This window comes from Macaca fascicularis, chromosome X, assembly GCF_037993035.2.
Source record: "Macaca fascicularis isolate 582-1 chromosome X, T2T-MFA8v1.1".
Taxonomy (NCBI): Eukaryota; Metazoa; Chordata; class Mammalia; order Primates; family Cercopithecidae; genus Macaca; species Macaca fascicularis.
The window spans coordinates 46,736,653-46,753,955 of NC_088395.1; the positions used below are offsets into that span (position 1 = coordinate 46,736,653).

The following is a 17,303-nucleotide window of genomic DNA, read 5'->3' on the forward strand; positions in this document are numbered from 1 at the left end:
CTGGTGTGAAAAGTCCTCCTGTTTAATGGGGTGGGAGGCCACCCCCAGGGCTGGGCAGCTTGCCTCCAGCTGGGGTTGTTTTTGTTTTGGTTGCAAAGTCACCAAGACCTCCAGAGAAACAAAGCAACTGAGTTTTTTTGGTCTTGTTTTGTTCTAATGAGTCAAACTTGCCAGGGACACAAAGCTGAAGTCTGCCCACAATATTTTTATGCTTTCCCCACATGAAGCAAAGTTCTAGCCAACAGCTCCCTTCCTTTTCCCACATGAGCTAATATTCTGTAGCTCCCTAGCCATGACTCTGTTTATAGCCTTGGGCTTCAAGACCAGCGAGGAGAATTGTGCTCATTATAAGACATGCCTTCCCGTCAAATGTCACTTTTTTGTTTGTTGTTTTTAGGACGATTATTTAGAAAATGAGGTAAAGAGAACTGCCCTTTTTTTCTCTGGTAGAGAACAAACATCTGGACTTTCCCTACCTCTGAGTTCAGTTTCATGACAACACTGAGCATGTGACCTGGATCTATTTCAGGGGAAACTGCAAGAACCCAGGGTTTCACCCAAAAATGAGAAGCCCATTTATTTCTGTTTTCCTGTTTCTCATGACCACAGAGTGCACCGAACCCTGCTGTTAGTGGCTCACTAGAATGAGGAGGTCAGACCAGGAGGAACTGGAGAAATAAGGTCCTCTCTGCACAAGGGCGTGAGTCATTTCTAAGAGGGTGTCCTGGAGAACCAAGCCTGAAGTTTGCATGTTTTTCCCCATATGACAACAATCTTGAAAACCTTTCAAAAGGTCAGTGGAACTGACTTTGAGGGGCCCTCTGCATGACCATGTGTGAGGTTTGGAAGGAAGGCGGTCTGGGGAAGCTGTGACACAGCTTCTGGCTAGGGCTGTGGCAAACAGGGTGCCATTAGGAGTGCAGCATGAGTGGCTGCCAGCTCGTTGACAACACCACATGTGCAGTGCTCTCAGCCCAAGGGGCCCTCTGGGAGCTGACAGGAACACTGAGTTCATCCATCCAGGCCCATCCAGGGAGGTTCCTGAGACTCACTCCACCTAGGGGCGGGGGCTATTTTAGCTGTCACTGCATGGACTAAATACAAGAACCCTCAGCACTTTGGACCTGCTGCTTTCTCATTCAAACATTTCCACAGAAAAGTGACAGTAAGCTTCTTACTGAATCTAATTACAAGCCCAGTGTTCCCAATGTGCGGGGCTTATGTGATACATAGTAAGTTCTACTACATGACCAGCCAAATCCTTTCACTTGTTTCCTGTTACAGATGCTTGAATGCAGAGGTAGGAGCAATGGGAAACAGCAAAGCGGGTGGGGATGTTTTGAATGGTCCGGAGCAAGATGAAACCTCTCCAAATCTTACGATCCAGCTGCTATTGGCCTTTTTTTCTTACAAAATTAATGTAAACTGGCCACAGTTCTGTGGAGGATGCTTTAGAATAGGGCAGCCATGTCCTACCAGAGCCGTTATCTTCCCTTTGGTGAAATAAGGACGGCCATCATGTTTTCCCCTGGGTTTTTCTTAGGATGCGTTTCAAGATCTCCCAAACTGTTATACTCTAAATTAGCTTCAAGGTGCTCAGTTCCTGAACTCCTGTTTTCTAAAGTCCTTAATCAAAGCTAGAGTCAAACAGCAAATTTTCAGAGAACTTCTCATTGAGACCACATGTTCCCAATTGACATAATGGCCAAGTCTAAGATCATCTCAAAGGTCTTCTGGAGCTCATTAAAGTGGGCGCCAAATCTCCAATGAAGCTTATTGAAAACTCTTCCCAAAGTGTCCAGAACTTTCCAGGTCATGGCTTTGTGTCCCTTGAGCAGGGACCTAGAACGGACATCAATGCTATAAATGCCTTATCAGGCTGTGGCCACCTTTAAAGAGAAAGAAACCACAAAAGGCTACAGTGGCACCCCATTGACCTCCACACAGCACCACATTTTGCCAGCCTTATTAAATCTGATTTGGTAGATGGAATCATTTAGAAGATCCTATGGAATCTGAAGTCTGCTGCAGACTGGATTTAGGATTAAGTGCAATGATGAGTCAGATTCAAAACCGACTGGAAAAAAAAGAATAGGGTTTCATGGACAACATACACATGTGGTCAGTAAAGCTGCCTGTTGCACATTGCACCTCTCATTCCCTCATCCACCCAACAAACACCTATCTGGTTCCCGTATGTGCCAGCCACTGTGCTCAGCACTGGGCATTCAATGCTGAATGACATAGTTATTGACTCCCAAGGTCAAATAATATATTGGTAACACATTTCTGCCCCTATCATAACTCTCCTTTCCCCACCTTGCCTGCCCAGGTCATGCTGACCTGGGTAAAGAGCCAAACCTAGAGACAAAATCATCCCAACAGCTGCACAACAGGGATGATACGGCAACCTCAAATCTTGTCTGCAAATTTGTTGATACTCTTCCCATCCAGAGGTTATGGTCTCTATCCCCTCCCATTGGATCTGGGCTGGTCTTAGGAATGCATTTCTAAGCAATAGAAAGCCATGGAAGTGATGCTGTAGAACTTCTAAGATTCATTCAGAAAAGGTGATATAGCCTCTACTTTGCTTGCTGGGACACTTGCTTTTGGAACCCTGAGCCATGATATAAGAAATCCAACTACCCAGCAGCCACCATGCTGGCAGGCAGCTCAGGCCACATGGAAAAGCCCTGCACAGACATTCCTGTCAGAGGTCCTTGTGGTTGGGTCCTTCCAGCCCAAGTGCCAGACATATGAGTAAATGAACCTTTGCATGATTCCAGCCCCAAGCTCCTGGTTTTCCCACCTGAGACCCTGGACTTCATGGAGCAAAGGCAAGCCGTCCCTACTATGCCCTTTCCAAATTCCTCACCTAGAGGATCCCAGGCCCTGGAGGAACAGGAATGCCTTCAGGCACCTGATGTCTGTCCTTTCTTCCTCAGATCCCTGGGCTGGAGAGTCAAATCGTATTGCTCTCTTTCTCCTGGGCACCACTGATAGACTCAGAACCAGTTGTAGAACCAATATCCACTATTGAAAAGTGAGGAGTCAGGACTCTTTCTGGCAAGCTCACACCTTTCATAACGCTGATTAAGAACACATACCCTGGGGACAAATCCTGGCTCCATCACTTACTCTGAGATGACTCAAACTCCCAAACTTCAGCTTTTAATCTGCAAAATGGGGAGAGCAGTACATACTTCATAAGGCTGTTGTCAGGATCACAATGAGGGAATCTAGGTAAAGTGCCTGGCATGTGGCGAATGCTCCAATGTCTTCCCCGGGAAGAAGCATCTCTTGTGACTTACCCCTTGTAAGACTTGAAAGCTGTCATTGTTGGGTGGTGGGTCTTGATCGGGGTCAACACCAACTCTGAAAGTCACCAGGGAGAAAGACAAAGAGAAAAACAGAGAGTATTATCTCGGCCCATGGTAGCCATGCAGGCTGTAAGTAACCCGGAGGCTGACCATCTTCCCGAAGCATAAGGAGTGGTTAGCTAAAAGGTGAGGAAGGCTAGCATGCAGAAGTCATGAGAAAGAGGTCGCATACCACTTCAGATCCCAGAGAGTCAGAGGGGCAATGAATCCCATGTGCTTCCACTCTAAGCAAGGCCTCCGGAACACAACACATGCTGGCAACTGTCCACTTGCTTTTCTGCACCAAGTGGTCCCAGTTATCAAAATGTGGGTCTCACTGCACTAGGCCCTTCCTCTGTGCTGCTTCCTCACTTCTGCCCTGGTCTGCTTTAATTTCCCTAACATTTTGTTATCAACTTTTTCAAATATACAGGGAGATGTTGAAAGGCTTTAGCGTGAACCCCTATATACCCACCATCACTAGATTCTATCATCAACATTTTATTGTATATTCCTTATTACCTATCTATCCATTTCTCTATCACCCATCTTACTTTTTCTTTGGATGCATTCAGATAAAGTTGCAGATATCAGAATACTTCCCCTAAATACTTCACATGCATTATTGACAAAGTGTCCCTCCTTGACCAAACTTTCGTCAGGCTCCTAGGAATTCACTTCCCAACTGGGCACTGACTTTTGGGCTTCCATGTCCATCTCAGCATAACCCAATTTTAGCAAGAGGCTTGCTAAGTTGGTTTGGCCAGAACCCAACATCTGATTGGGTTCTTCATCCCCCCACAATCCCTCAGGTGATGTCTGATTGTCTAAGTTGGTTTGGCCAGAGCCCAACATCTGAATGGCCTATCCCCAACATCTGATTGGGTTCTTCATTTCCCCACAATCCCCCAGGTGATGTCTAATCCCCTTCGCCTGTCTTCAGCAAGAATCCTGTTGGGTCAGTTTAGCCAGAATCCCCCTTGCCCCTGATGTTTCCTCTCAGTACTTCTCCATCCACTGGCCCCTGTTCCTCTCTCCTGCTGCAAAACCCCATCACAGTGGTCCCTATACCAATCGTGATGGTCCTGAACAACATCTGCCTTACTGTTTTAATATATATCAGAATAACATTTTCTTTAACAATATCATTAACTAGAGTCCTGACCTGCTTTCAATCCTGGTGCCCCTATACCCTCTTGCATCAAGATAGCCTTGAGAACTCACACATTTGAGAGCAACAACTAAAGATAGAAACAAAAAGCAAAATGGCAAGACTTGATTTATAACAAAAACTATAAAAGCACCAGGGCAGTTGTCTTGGCTTAGTAACATACTAACTGGCACTCTATGCATCTGGTAATTTTTTTTTTTTTATCCTTGCACCTTCCTCATTCTGAGGCAGGAAACTGTGCCATGGATGACATGGATAACACTCGGCAATGGGGCAGAGAAAAAAGATGCCAGGAAAATCCTACATCTGCCATGGAATTTCCAATCTTCACTGCAGCCACTTGGTATCAACCAAGTCTGAAATGCAGCCCAAACTCCTGACAGCAGAAAACCTAAAAGGACCTTCTGGGCCCTGCCACAGACAGAGGAGTGTGGGAAGGCCCTTGGAGTCTCTTGGAAGGCCTTGCTACTGATATAAGTGCAGAACAGGAGATTTCTAAGAAAGGAAACAAAGAGCTGCTTCTCAGCTTGCTACTGCTAAAAAAAAACAAAACAAAACAGATCGGGGCCGTGAGACACAAATAATATTCTGCACTTTTTTCGCCTTTTCAAGGCTGTTTACTTCAGGGCGATTTAGTAATTACTTTTCTGGCAGGGTTGAGGCCTCTTGGACCAATCCCCAAGGATGACACGGGACCTTGTGGCTTCCTACAAAAAGCCCCACCCTTGGGGCAGAGCCCAGAACCAAACCGGTCTCTGGGAAGAGGAGGTAAACGAATGGGCCAGGGTGTTTTGGTGTGGAACCGGGCAGCAAGAAAGAACAGGCACAGGATTCTTTTTTTTTTGTTTTTGAGAATTTTTTTGAGACGGAGTCTCGCTCTGTCACCCAGGCTAGAGTGCAGTGGTGCGATCTTGGCTCACTGCAACCTCTGTCTCCTGGATTCAAGCCATTCTCCTGCCTCAGCCTCCCGAGCAGCTGGGACTATAGGCATACGCCACCACGCCTGGCTAATTTTTGTATTTTCAGTAGAGACGGTGTTTCACCATGTTGGCCAGGCTGGTCTCGAACTCCTGACTTCAGGTGATCTGCCCACCTTGGCCTCCCGAAGTGCTGGGATTACAGGCGTGAGCCACCACGCCTGGCCCAGGCACAGGATTTTAATTGCAGGTTTAAAGCCTCAGAAGACTTTAGGGTCTCCCAACTTTCTGAAATTCCTAGTGTCAGGTCACTGTCCACTTTATGTATCTCTTTCCTGATCTGGTATAATGCTTTTGATCCAGGACACTGGAACTTTTTTATGCTGTTTTATTAGATCTTATTTTAGCATTCCCCTGATATATCAGGGCTAAGTTCATAAGAACACAAATGACAACCTTTTTTTCCAGAATGGGCAGAATTATCTTTATTTTCATTAGGAAGTAGACAAATGTGGACATCCCACACTAAATGAAAAAATAAAGCAAGCAAACTGATGTGCTCATTCTGGAATGAATAAATACCCAAAATTGATAATTTCTCTACTGGTATAATTTGTCCATTCTGATTAACAGATAAAACGCCATAAAATCTTGGAAAGTTTAGAAGTATTCTATTTTAATTAATAATTTTTTCTAAAAAAAAAATCCCTGAATGGTCAAGATTTTGAATAATTTGAGGAATATGAGACACATATCTTCATATAACTTGACCACCATATCATAACCTGAATTTGCTCATGTCCCAAGTCTAATAACTTACACTTTGCCTGAAGGACTTTCCTTCTTGAAGGCATGCTTCAAAGGAAAGGGTTTCCTCTGCAATTTAGCTGGTATCAAAGTCAGTCTCTACAAATGAACGTGTGTGTGTAGAAAAAAGTCTGACTTCAGTGAGCTTAAATACTTAAGTAATTTCATGTGAGTCATTACAGTGCACATATGGGGCCTGGTGATATCCCAAGACCCATGTCCCACTGCTTTCACCACTGCCCTCAAGGAAGTGAAATATTCTTACAGTGCTGAGAACAGAGCTGAAGCCTATTTTGCATTTGATTTATCTATCAGCACCGAGAATCAGATCAGGAAGAAAACATGCCAATTAGAGAAACAGAAAGGAAAGAAGAAACATTAAAGTTTGTACTTTGCTTGCCCAGACACCACCACCCTTAAGCATAGTTATATCATAAACTTGGAAGGATACTAAGAAACAAACTGCATTAGAGGACTCTTTATCTTTTTGATTAAACATTATTCATACCTTCTGGTTCACCACGACAAGGCACAAGTACACAAATATGTATTCTGAAAAACTAAAACAGCAGTGATATTTAATTAAGATGGTGTAAGCCTTACCCCAGTCATGGTTGAAATATGAAAATTCTAGTTCTCTTTATGAATTAAGAGCCTTATTTACTAGATCATAAGCAGGATTTTGTGGGGAAAGTGTGGCTCTGAAAATGAGCTGCTCTTAACACTAAGCTCAGTTGTACAAAAAGGAAACACTTGACAACTCAGGCTTTGTGTTGGCAATACACTGCCTAAATGTGGGGAAAGCAAACAGAATCCCAAGAACACTGACACATCAATCAACCCAGAGGAGGGGTGGAAAAAATGATTAGAATTGACTCAACCTTTTGCACCTTTACTAAAAGGGGTGGGGGTTGGCACACGCAGGAAGGAAGAGAAAAACAGTGTAAAGAGAAATATCTGAGGTTAGAAAGAGGAGAAAAGCCAGGCCTGGTTAATTTTTTCTGAGGATGCCCTTGTGTCACCTGAAGTACTGCCAGTGGTGTTCATTCTGGTCCTCTTCGGAGGGCTCCTCAACGCCAACTCTGGGCAGCAGAAGAAGGGAATGTGAGTGTGACAGGGACAACAGGAGAGCCAGGAGCTCTGGGCAAATGATCTGGACCATGTCCATAAGAGAATATTTCTCACTTTCAATATAAATCCATATCCTCTCTTAAACTGTCCCCATCCTCTAAAACCCAGAGAGGCTGAGAGGCCACTAAATTTAAATTTAAAGCAGCAATATCAGGAGCCAGATCAAATGAGGATTGATCAGGAATGAGGATGAGCCTCTCAAAATATAATGTAATAAAATCAGAGGATGAAATATACCTCATAGAAAACAAATTTACATATTTTTTTTCGGAAATTCATCTGTTTATAAAGCAAGATACCAAAAATAGAAAAAAAGAAATTGCTGCTTAAATGTTACACATATTTAAAGTGTTTACGTATATTTTTACACATATTTAACAGAAAGAACAAAAAGCATGATATTATTGAAAAATAGCAACAATACTTAAGAAGACAAAGATGGTCTTTTTTTTCAGATAAGCACACCATGTTGTACACAGGATCAACCTGAAAGTCGGGAACCTCGCTTCTGCTATTCTCTTTAGCTTGTAGCCTTTTGAGTTGACATGGTCCACCTTCACCTTCCTTAATAATTTCTGGGTTACTCAGAGTGCATCTGAATCTTACTATCATGTTGGAGCAGGGTTTCGTAAACTCAGCAGCATTGACATTTCAGGTCAGATAATTCTCTGTTGTGGTGACCCGTACGGTGCACTGCAAGATGTTTAACAGAGTCTCCAGCTTTCACCCACAAGATACTAGTAGCAACCCCACCCACCAAGAAGCTGAGGTTTTGACCCCTTCCTCTTGTTGTGGCCAACTAAAAACATCTCCAGATACTGCCAAATAAATGTCCCCTGGGGGACAAAATTGCTGTCAGTTGAGAATCACTGCATTGAACCACGTATTCTCAATGGAGGCAGTATCACCCTCCTGGGTATAAAAATTGGTTCTTGTAGGTAAAAGAAAATACTTAGATATTATAATGGTTTGTAGCCCTCCAAAGTGCCACAGCACAGACAGAGAGGCATAGCAGATCTGTGATACTAAAATTTCACTGGAGATAATTGAGGAAAAAGTTTTTAAAGGCTCCTCAGCGGTGACAATAATGAAAAAAAGATTGAGAACTACTTCGCTAGACAATGCCCAAATTCTCATGTTACTAATATCCCCTGACATATGCAAGTGAGGACACGATGCTTCTTAAGGTGGTACTTTTAGTTACATGTTCAGAATGTGACTTAAATCAGACTCTATTACTACAACATTGAAAAATTATAGCAAACACCAGAAAAACAAGCCAGATTCCTTAATGTAAGATTCATTGTCTCTTGAGTAATAGTATTAATAATAGTAGCAGCTGTAATGCTATGATTAATACTATTAATACAATAACAGCTAAAATATACTAAGTGCTTATGTGTCAGATGGTACATTGATGACAGAATTCTTCATTGCATTATTTATTACCACATTTTATCCTCATGCTATGACTGTCCCTATTTAATCAGTGAGGAAACTGAGGGATACAGGTGAAATAAGTTGCCCAAGGTCACAAAGGTAGAAATGGTAGAGCCAAGATTCCAACTCAGGCTGCTAGACTCCAGAGCCTCAGCTCTTCCTCTTATAGGATATTGCCTTTGATTACAAGGTGGTATCTTTAAGGTCTTTTAAAATATCCAGTTGCAAATGCTATTACATGAAGAGCTCAGGGCTTCTCCCTGCCTTTATTCCTTATGTTATCTTGGAAAGAGCTTTATTACAAATTCTCAGTCTAACAGGATTATGCCAAGTAGAGCATTCTTACTTGTCCTTGAATGATTATATTACTACACTCTGGGATGTGAAGGTTACAGTTCATTTGGCCACCTGGGTGTATGTCGTTCCACCGCCCCCACCGGCCCCCCACCCCACCCACTATCTCCACCGTTTTGTGTGTGTTACTTGAAGCTGAGGACTCCTAGAAGACCGCCACCATGCTGTCGCAATGTGGTCAGGACACACACAAGGCTCATCAGCCAAAATAATCCCACGATCATTTTTTAAGTTGCTAAAATTACATCCTTTGTCAATAACAACTCTTAAGAGACTAAGACAAATATTTTGTTTTAACAGAAAGCAATTTGCACATTTTACCATTATGTTTTAAAATACCAATCACAAAACACCAATTTAAAAAGATAAATTGGATTTATGGAAAGCAGTGACCTGGCTTTGGATGTACAGTTATATTCATTTTTATTTTATACACAGACTTGAAATTAGCCATAGTAAGAAACACAGCTAACTCCTATTTATGGTGAACTCCAAGAACCACCCTGGGCTTCTGACTTCTGAGCAGCTACTTAACAGTTCATCAGGGCCTCTATCAGTAGCCTGGAGAAGTAAGGAATAAGTAGGTACTGATCATATCGAGGTCACGGGGTCAAAATACCAAATTGAACTTCAGGGGGTTTCTGAATCAATTTAGAATAAGAACCTTAGTTACAGAAATGATTCATGGCCATCACACCACAAGCCACAAACTAGAAAAATTAATCTGTTTTATTACCCTATTTCGGAGGGAATTTCTTTTGATGTAATCTCTGTAAATGTCAGTTTCTACACTTATGTAATCATTCTTTATACACATCTGGAAAAATGCAATGAGCTGACACAATATGTATTTTTCAGTAATGGCATACTTTCCTTCATTGTGCTGTCTAGATAGAGTCAGACAGAAGGAAGGAAATGATAAAGATAGAAACAGAAATCAATTAAAATGAAATTAGAAAAACAATACAGAAAATCAATGAAATAAATAGCTGGTTCTTTGGAAAAGATCAATAAAATTGGCAAATGTCTAGCAAAATTGACCAAAAACAGAGAAGATATATCAAAAATGGGATATCACTGTAGACCCCACAGACATCAAAAGGATAACAAGGGAATGCTACAAACGACATAAACTTGACAACTTAAATGAAACTGACCAATTTCACAAATCACCACAACTTACCCAATATGAAATAGGTCATCTGAAAAGCCCTATAACTAATAAAGAAATTGGCTCCATAATTGAAAAACTCCCAAAAAAGAAGTCTCCAGGCCCAGATGGTTTCACTGGAGAATTGTACCGAAAGTTTAAGGAAAATAACACCAATTCTACGCAATCTCTTCCAGAAAACAAAAGAGTAAGGAACATGTCCAACTCATTTTGTGAGGCCAGATTACTCTGATACCAAAACCAGACAAAAGCAGTATAAAAAATAAAGAACTACTGACCAATAACCCTTATGAATACAGACATAAAAATCCTTAACAAAATGTTTGCTCATATAATTCAGCAATATGTAAAAGAATAATGTACCACATCAAGTGGGGTTTATTTCAGAGAAACAAAGTTGGTTCAATATTTGAAAAGTAATTAATGTAATTCGTCATATTAATAGGTTAAACAAGAAAAATCATATGATCATATCAATTGATACAGAAAAACTATTTGATAAAATTCAACACCTGTTCATGAAAAAAAAAAAAAACCCTCTCATAAAACTAGCAATAGATAGGAACTTCCTCAACTTGAAGATGAACATCTACAAAAACCCTGTAGCTAATAGTATAGTTAATAAAGAAAGACTGAATGCTTTCCTCTTTTTTTTTTTTTTTTTTTTTTGAGATGGAGTCTCGCTCTGTCGCCCAGGTTGGAGTGCAGTGGCGTGTGGTCTCAGCTCACTGCAAGTTCTGCCTCCCCGGTTCACGCCATTCTCTCGCCTCAGCCTCCCGAGTAGCTGGGACTACAGGCGCCTGCCACCATGCCCAGCTAATTTTTTGTATTTTTAGTAGAGATGGGGTTTCACCATGTTGGTCAGGCTGGTCTCGATCTCCTGACCTTGTGATCCACCTGCCTCGGCCTCCCAAAGTGCTGGGATTACAGGTGTGAGCCACCTTACCTGGCAAATGCTTTCCTCTTAAGATCAGAAAAAGATGAGGATGTCCATTTATACCACTCTTATTCTACACAGTAGTGAAAATCCTAACCAGAGCAATAAGGCAAGAAAAGGAAACAAAAGGTACCCTGGTTGAAAAGGAAGAAAAAAAAAAAACTGTCGCTATTTACAAATAACATGATGGTCTATATGGTCTATGCAGAAAATTCCAAAGAATCTACCAAAAAAAAAAAAAAAAAAAAGGACCAAAACACTTTCAGAGCTAAAGAACGAATAAGTGAGTTCAGCAGTAAGGTGACAGGATACAAGTTCTAACAAAACATGTACAGGCCATGGGTGCTGAAAACTGCAAAAGTCGAATTAAAGAAATCAAAGAAGATGTAAATAAATGGAGAAATACATCATGTTCATGGATTGGAAGACTCAACAAAATAAAGATGTCAATCTCCCCAAAAATTAATGTAAAGGTTTAACATAATTCCTATGAAAGACCCAGCAAGATTTTTTTTTTACATGTAGACAAATGTGTTCTAAAATTTATGTGGAAAGGAAGTAGAATAGCCACAACAATAAAGTGGGAGGAATCACTCTAACTGATACTAAGGTTCACTGTATAACTATAGTCATCAAGACAGTATGGTCTTGGAAGGATAGACACATAAACCAATAGAGCAGTGCAGAAAGACAACCCCATGCATACAGACAACTGATTTTTGACAAAGAAGCAAAATTAATTCAATGGAGTGAGGATAGTCTTTTCAACATATTATGTTAGAACAACTAGATAGCCATTGGCAAAAAAAAAAAAAACCCTCAACCTAAACCTCACATCTTATACAAAAATTAACTCAAAATGGATCACAGACTTAAATGTATAGTGTAAAACTAAAAAGCTTTTAGAAGATAACACAGAAGAAATCTTCAGGCCTAAGGCTTGGTAGAGTCCTTAGACATGATACCAAATGCATGACCCATAAAAGAAAAAAAAAATTGATAAATTATAAATTAAAACTTCTGCTCTATGAAAGACCCTATTAAAATGATCAAAAGACAAATGCCGGGCGCGGTGGCTCACTCCTGTAATCCCAGCACTTTGGGAGGCCGAGGTAGGTGGATCACGAGGTCAGGAGATTGAGACCATCCTGGCTAACACGGTGAAACCCCATCTCTACTAAAAATACAAAAAATTAGCCGGGCGTGGTGGCGGGCACCTGTAGTCCCAGCTACTTAGGAGGCTGAGGCAGGAGAATGGTGTGAACCTGGGAGGCGGAGCTTGCAGTGAGCCGGGATGGTGCCACTGCACTCCAGCCTGGGAGACACAGTGAGACTCCGTCTCAAAAAAAAAAAAAAAGACAAGCTACACACTGGGAAAAAATATTTGCAAACCATGTATCTGACAAAAGACTGCAGTCTAGAATAACGAACTCTAAAAACTCAACAAAGAAACAATCCAATTTAAAAATGGACAAAAGACTTGAACAGATACTTCACCAAAGACATATGAATGGTAAAAACACATGAAGTGATGTTTAATATCATTATCTATGAGAGAAATGTAAATTAAGACCACAATGAGATATTCCCACATACCTACTGGGACAGCTGAAATGAAAAACACTGACAATACCAAACGCTGGGGAGGATGCTGAGAAACTGGATCCCTCATACACTGCTGGTGAGAATGTACAATGGTACAGCCACTCTGGAAAACAGTTGGCAGTTTCTTATAAAACTAAACACATCTTTACTATCCAACCCAGAAGGCACACTCCTGGGCATCTATCTTGGAGAGGTGAAAACTTATGCCCATGCAAAAACCTACAGAAGAATATTCACAGTGGCTTTATTTTTAATAGCCCAAAACTTGAAACTATCCAAATGTCCTCCGAGGGGTAAATGGTGAAACAAACTCTGGTACATCCAGAGTTTGGCTGGAGCCACTAATTAGGCAGCAGGGACCAGAGGAGGAATGTGGCAGGCCCACCTTGGAATACTACTCTGCAATAAAACAGAACAAACTTGATACATGAACAACCTACATGGATCTCCAAGGCAGTTACAAGAGCAAAATGTCAAAAGTCAACTCTCTACTCTCAACGGAAAATTTGGTCCCGTATATGTTTGAGGGGAAGGGGAGAAAAGGATTTATAAAATAGCATGAAAAACAAACATGATTTAATGAGGCTCTGAGCATCCAGAGCATCTACTAGGTGATCAGACAAACAGGAGCAGGAAGTAATCTCAGAGGTCACCAAATGCAAAGATTCTCAACTGTGCGCAGGGTAAACCTTTTTTCTTGTCCTAATTCTGCTACATAGAACAAAGATGGTACCATCTTATGTCTTAAGTTTAAAAGTAAGAGACTGTACATTTTCTTCAGGTTTATATTCTCAAAGATGGATTCTTTTCCTTAATCCAACCCTTGAGATTCATGCCAGGTAATTGAAATTCTAACCTTCCCAAATTTTATAACTCTTCTTTACAGGCAGTATAGCACAGTGGTTAAGAGTGTGGACTCTCTGGTATGAGCGCCTGGGTTCAAATCCTAGCTTGTCCACTTAAAGCTCTGTGACCTTGGGCAAATTCCTGCTTTGTGCCTCAGTTTCCCCAACTCTAAAATTGAGATAATAGTCCTATCTCCCTTGTAAGAATGTTATGAGAATTATCTTAATATATGCATGGTATCTGGAACAATGCCTGAAACATAAGTGTTACTTATTATTATGACTAACACTGATAAACCCCATATTGGTTCTGCAGACCCACCTGGATCTCAGGCAGGGATACACTAGCCCAGAAATGGTGAAGCTGGCAGTGGAAGTGGCAGTGGCTGGTGGCAGAAGTGGCAGCTCAGGAATCTCTGCCTAACATCTATACGAAAACTCCAGATACAGGAGATGATTCTCTCAAATTTTAGTTTCTTCCCCCCAACTCCAAGGATGACTGGGAGATCTCTGTTCATTTTCTCTCCTCCAAGGTATGTACGCTGTGCAGCTGTCTCGGGCATTCTACAGTCTAGAGAATACAAACTAAAAAAGCCAGCAGAGAAAGAAAAACCATTGCCACCGTGTGGCTTTTCAAAGAAGTTTTCTTCACACCTTTGTACTACCCAAGTGTCTTCTTGTTCCGGAACACGGTCACCCTGTGCAGACCTGAAATTGTGGTAAGTGGCCAGAGCACATCCAGTGATGTGCAGCACAACACTTAGAGCTGAAGTGCCCTTGAGATCACCCGGCAGAGCGTCTTCACTTAACGCTGAGGAAACCTGAGGCCCAAACACATGAGAGGCTTGTCTTTAATTCAAGCCAGAGTTGGGCTGTGGGTCTCTTGAACCCTATTTCCAATGACTTCTTTACCATAAGATGCTGGAGCTCACAAACACAATTTGGAATTCAAGCACTCTTGAAAAAGTCAAACTTGTATCAGTGCTCCTTCTGTCCTGACACAGCTACAAAGCCACAGGCAGAGGACGTCCATGAAACTGCAACAGGTGAGGGTTACCCAGAAAATGTCACCTCTTTTGTACACTCAAGCAAGAAGAGACAGCATACAGCTTCATGCTAAAATAAAACTCTAATTGCCTCTATATCTGGCTGGTGAGCTTATTCTTCAGAGTCTGGATTTCATTTCAAAGGAACATGAAATACTGGACTCTGCCAGGGGCTCTTGGTCTATTTTCTGTCCTGCAGCTTTAAGACTTTTTAAATTTTTGCTCTAATGTCACTGTTCTAGCAAGATCCAGGCACTTCTCATTCTTTGTATGTTTGCACTGACAAAAATTTTTAATGACTACATTTTTTTCCTCCTGGAAAACCCCATACTCCAAACTTTTACTTATTGTTTTAAAAAAAAAAATTGTTAATCCCTCCTCACAAACAAAACCAAAGACTGTAAAAGGCTTCCATGAACTAAAGTAGCACATCCTGCACAGGGTGTTGAACATTCTCAGGAACAGTGACAACTGACATACTCAATTAGCCTTGGTTCCAAACCAACCTGATGTTAAGCCATGACAACATGGGTGTTGTGCCTCCTCCAATGATCCAGACGGTGAAGAACACGATGAGAAGGGTGGTCGTGAACATCATCTGGCGAGCATAGGATGCCGTGTCACGGATGGCCAACGCAAATGCCATTGCTCCCCTGAGGCCTGCGGGGACCAAAGAAGTTCTGCTCATAAGAATTAAATGACAATGTTGTCTCAAAATCCACTGCTGCCATTTGGGGCTAATAAACTCTATTCATTCATGCTTCAGGGGCCAAGTTGTCTTACCTAGAAAGAAGAACCTGAAAGGCATGATTTTCTTTTATTTGATGCTGTCTTTTGCAAAACTCCCAAACACAATGAAAATGCATCGTACTGCTTTGTACAGCACTTTTTCAGAATAATAACACTCCTATTACTTAAATGATTCTCCTGCTAGTAACATGAAGTAAAAATAAATATAAATAAGTAATAATAATATAAGCTAAAACTGTGATCCCAACACAACCCAAGCACCACACAGTCAATACAAACTTAAAAAACAGGCTAGGTATGAGTATTCAAATTTGTGGAACACAGTTCAGCATTTCCTTAGCAACAGGGGAAACCACACAGAGAAGTGAAAATATAACCCAGTCTACATCAGGGGTGGTCAACTCTTTCTGTAACTGGCCAGATACTAAAGATTTTAGGTTTTGTGGGCCAAGAGGCAAAATCAAGAATATTATGTGGGTACTTAGATTAAAGAGACGAACATTTCCACAAATGTTTATTATCAAAAATCAATAGTAATAATTGAGGCCACTTTGTTGTAATACAGGTCTAATAATGAAAAGAGGCAAATTCTTTCTGGAGGGGATATTTTGCTTAACTGTGGTTTCAAAGTCAGTGTTGTCTATCATCAAACAGAGTGCAAACATTCATCTGTATAAGACGTTCTCAGCTCATGGGCTATGTGAAGACAGGCAGTGGCCAGATTTGGCCCAGGGGTTGTAGTTTGCTGATACCTGATCTGCATTATGGATTTTAAGATTAATATCAGCAGTTTAATGTTTTGGAGTTCATCTTTCTAAGCTCTTTTGTTCCTTTCCCATATCATGCTCATAATTTATTTTATAGTAAAGACTGAATCTGGCTGGGTGTGGCGGCTCACGCCTATAATCCCAGCATTTTGGGAGGCAAAGGTGGGCAGATCACTTGAGGTCAGGAGTTTGAGACCAGCCTGACCAACATGGTGAAACACTATCTCTACCAAAAATACAAAAATTAGCCAGGCATGATGGCATGTGCCTGTAGTTCCCTGCTACTTGGGAGGCTGAGGTGGGAGAATCACTTGAATCCTGGAGGCAGAGGTTGCAGTGAGCCGACATGGTGTCACTGTACTCCAGCCTGGAGGACAGAGTGAGGCTGTGTCTCAAAAAAAAAAAAAAAGAAAAGAAAAGAAAAGAAAAAGAAAAAAAAAAAGACTGAATCTACAGTCTTTAGTATATATCTAGTATTAATTTTTATTCACCATGGGGAAGATTGTGTGTATAACATGCGAGAGAATGAAAAGTTAGACTTACTATATCTCTTTGTACATTTTTCTACTTTTTGAAATTTCACAATTATTAATATATGTAATCTGAGCACTTCACTACAATTCACTAAAGAAGAGTGACATCAATAAAAGTTACATTGAAGACAAAGTTGATGTTTTCTATTAATCTGTCCTAGTGAAATATTTATACACATCTAGGTCACCCTACAGCCAGCCAGCTATGTCACTGGTCAACATTTAAGCCTCTCAAGGGATGTTGACTCAAAGAAGAAAACTTGGACATCAGAGAGAGACCACGTAGAATACATTTTTCTTAATTTCACTAGGTAAGCATGGTAAGCAATATGAAAGTGAGACCTCAGGTATTTCATAGCCTTGATGAATGAGTTCCTTTTGATAGGCAGATTTCTCCCAGCATAAAATGTCTTTTATTGGAGATATCATTAAACAGCACTGTACACTTCTCAGCTTTTTAGTACAGAAGC

At 41.2% G+C, this 17,303-nt stretch overlaps 2 protein-coding genes across 4 annotated transcripts in view; one reads left to right on the forward strand and one right to left on the reverse strand.

The window, feature by feature from the left end:
* The window catches only part of CHST7 (carbohydrate sulfotransferase 7), a 65,903-nt gene extending 50,457 nt beyond the window's left edge, over nucleotides 1-15,446 (forward strand). The window contains exon 2 of the mRNA XM_045383380.2: nucleotides 14,054-15,446. The gene's annotated coding sequence lies outside the window, so the exon portion shown is untranslated. The remainder of the gene's footprint in view (nucleotides 1-14,053) is intronic.
* Nucleotides 1-17,303, reverse strand: part of SLC9A7 (solute carrier family 9 member A7) — a 144,760-nt gene that overhangs the window by 18,963 nt on the left and 108,494 nt on the right. For 2 of the 3 annotated variants that reach the window (XM_015443697.4, XM_065538052.2), the window contains exons 12-14: nucleotides 15,290-15,443; nucleotides 7,277-7,336; nucleotides 3,312-3,375 (exon numbers count right to left, since the gene is read on the reverse strand). In XM_015443697.4, the coding sequence (XP_015299183.3) occupies nucleotides 3,312-3,375; nucleotides 7,277-7,336; nucleotides 15,290-15,443 (278 nt within the window). The remainder of the gene's footprint in view (nucleotides 1-3,311; nucleotides 3,376-7,276; nucleotides 7,337-15,289; nucleotides 15,444-17,303) is intronic. The other variant, XM_015443699.4, reaches the window with a different exon arrangement.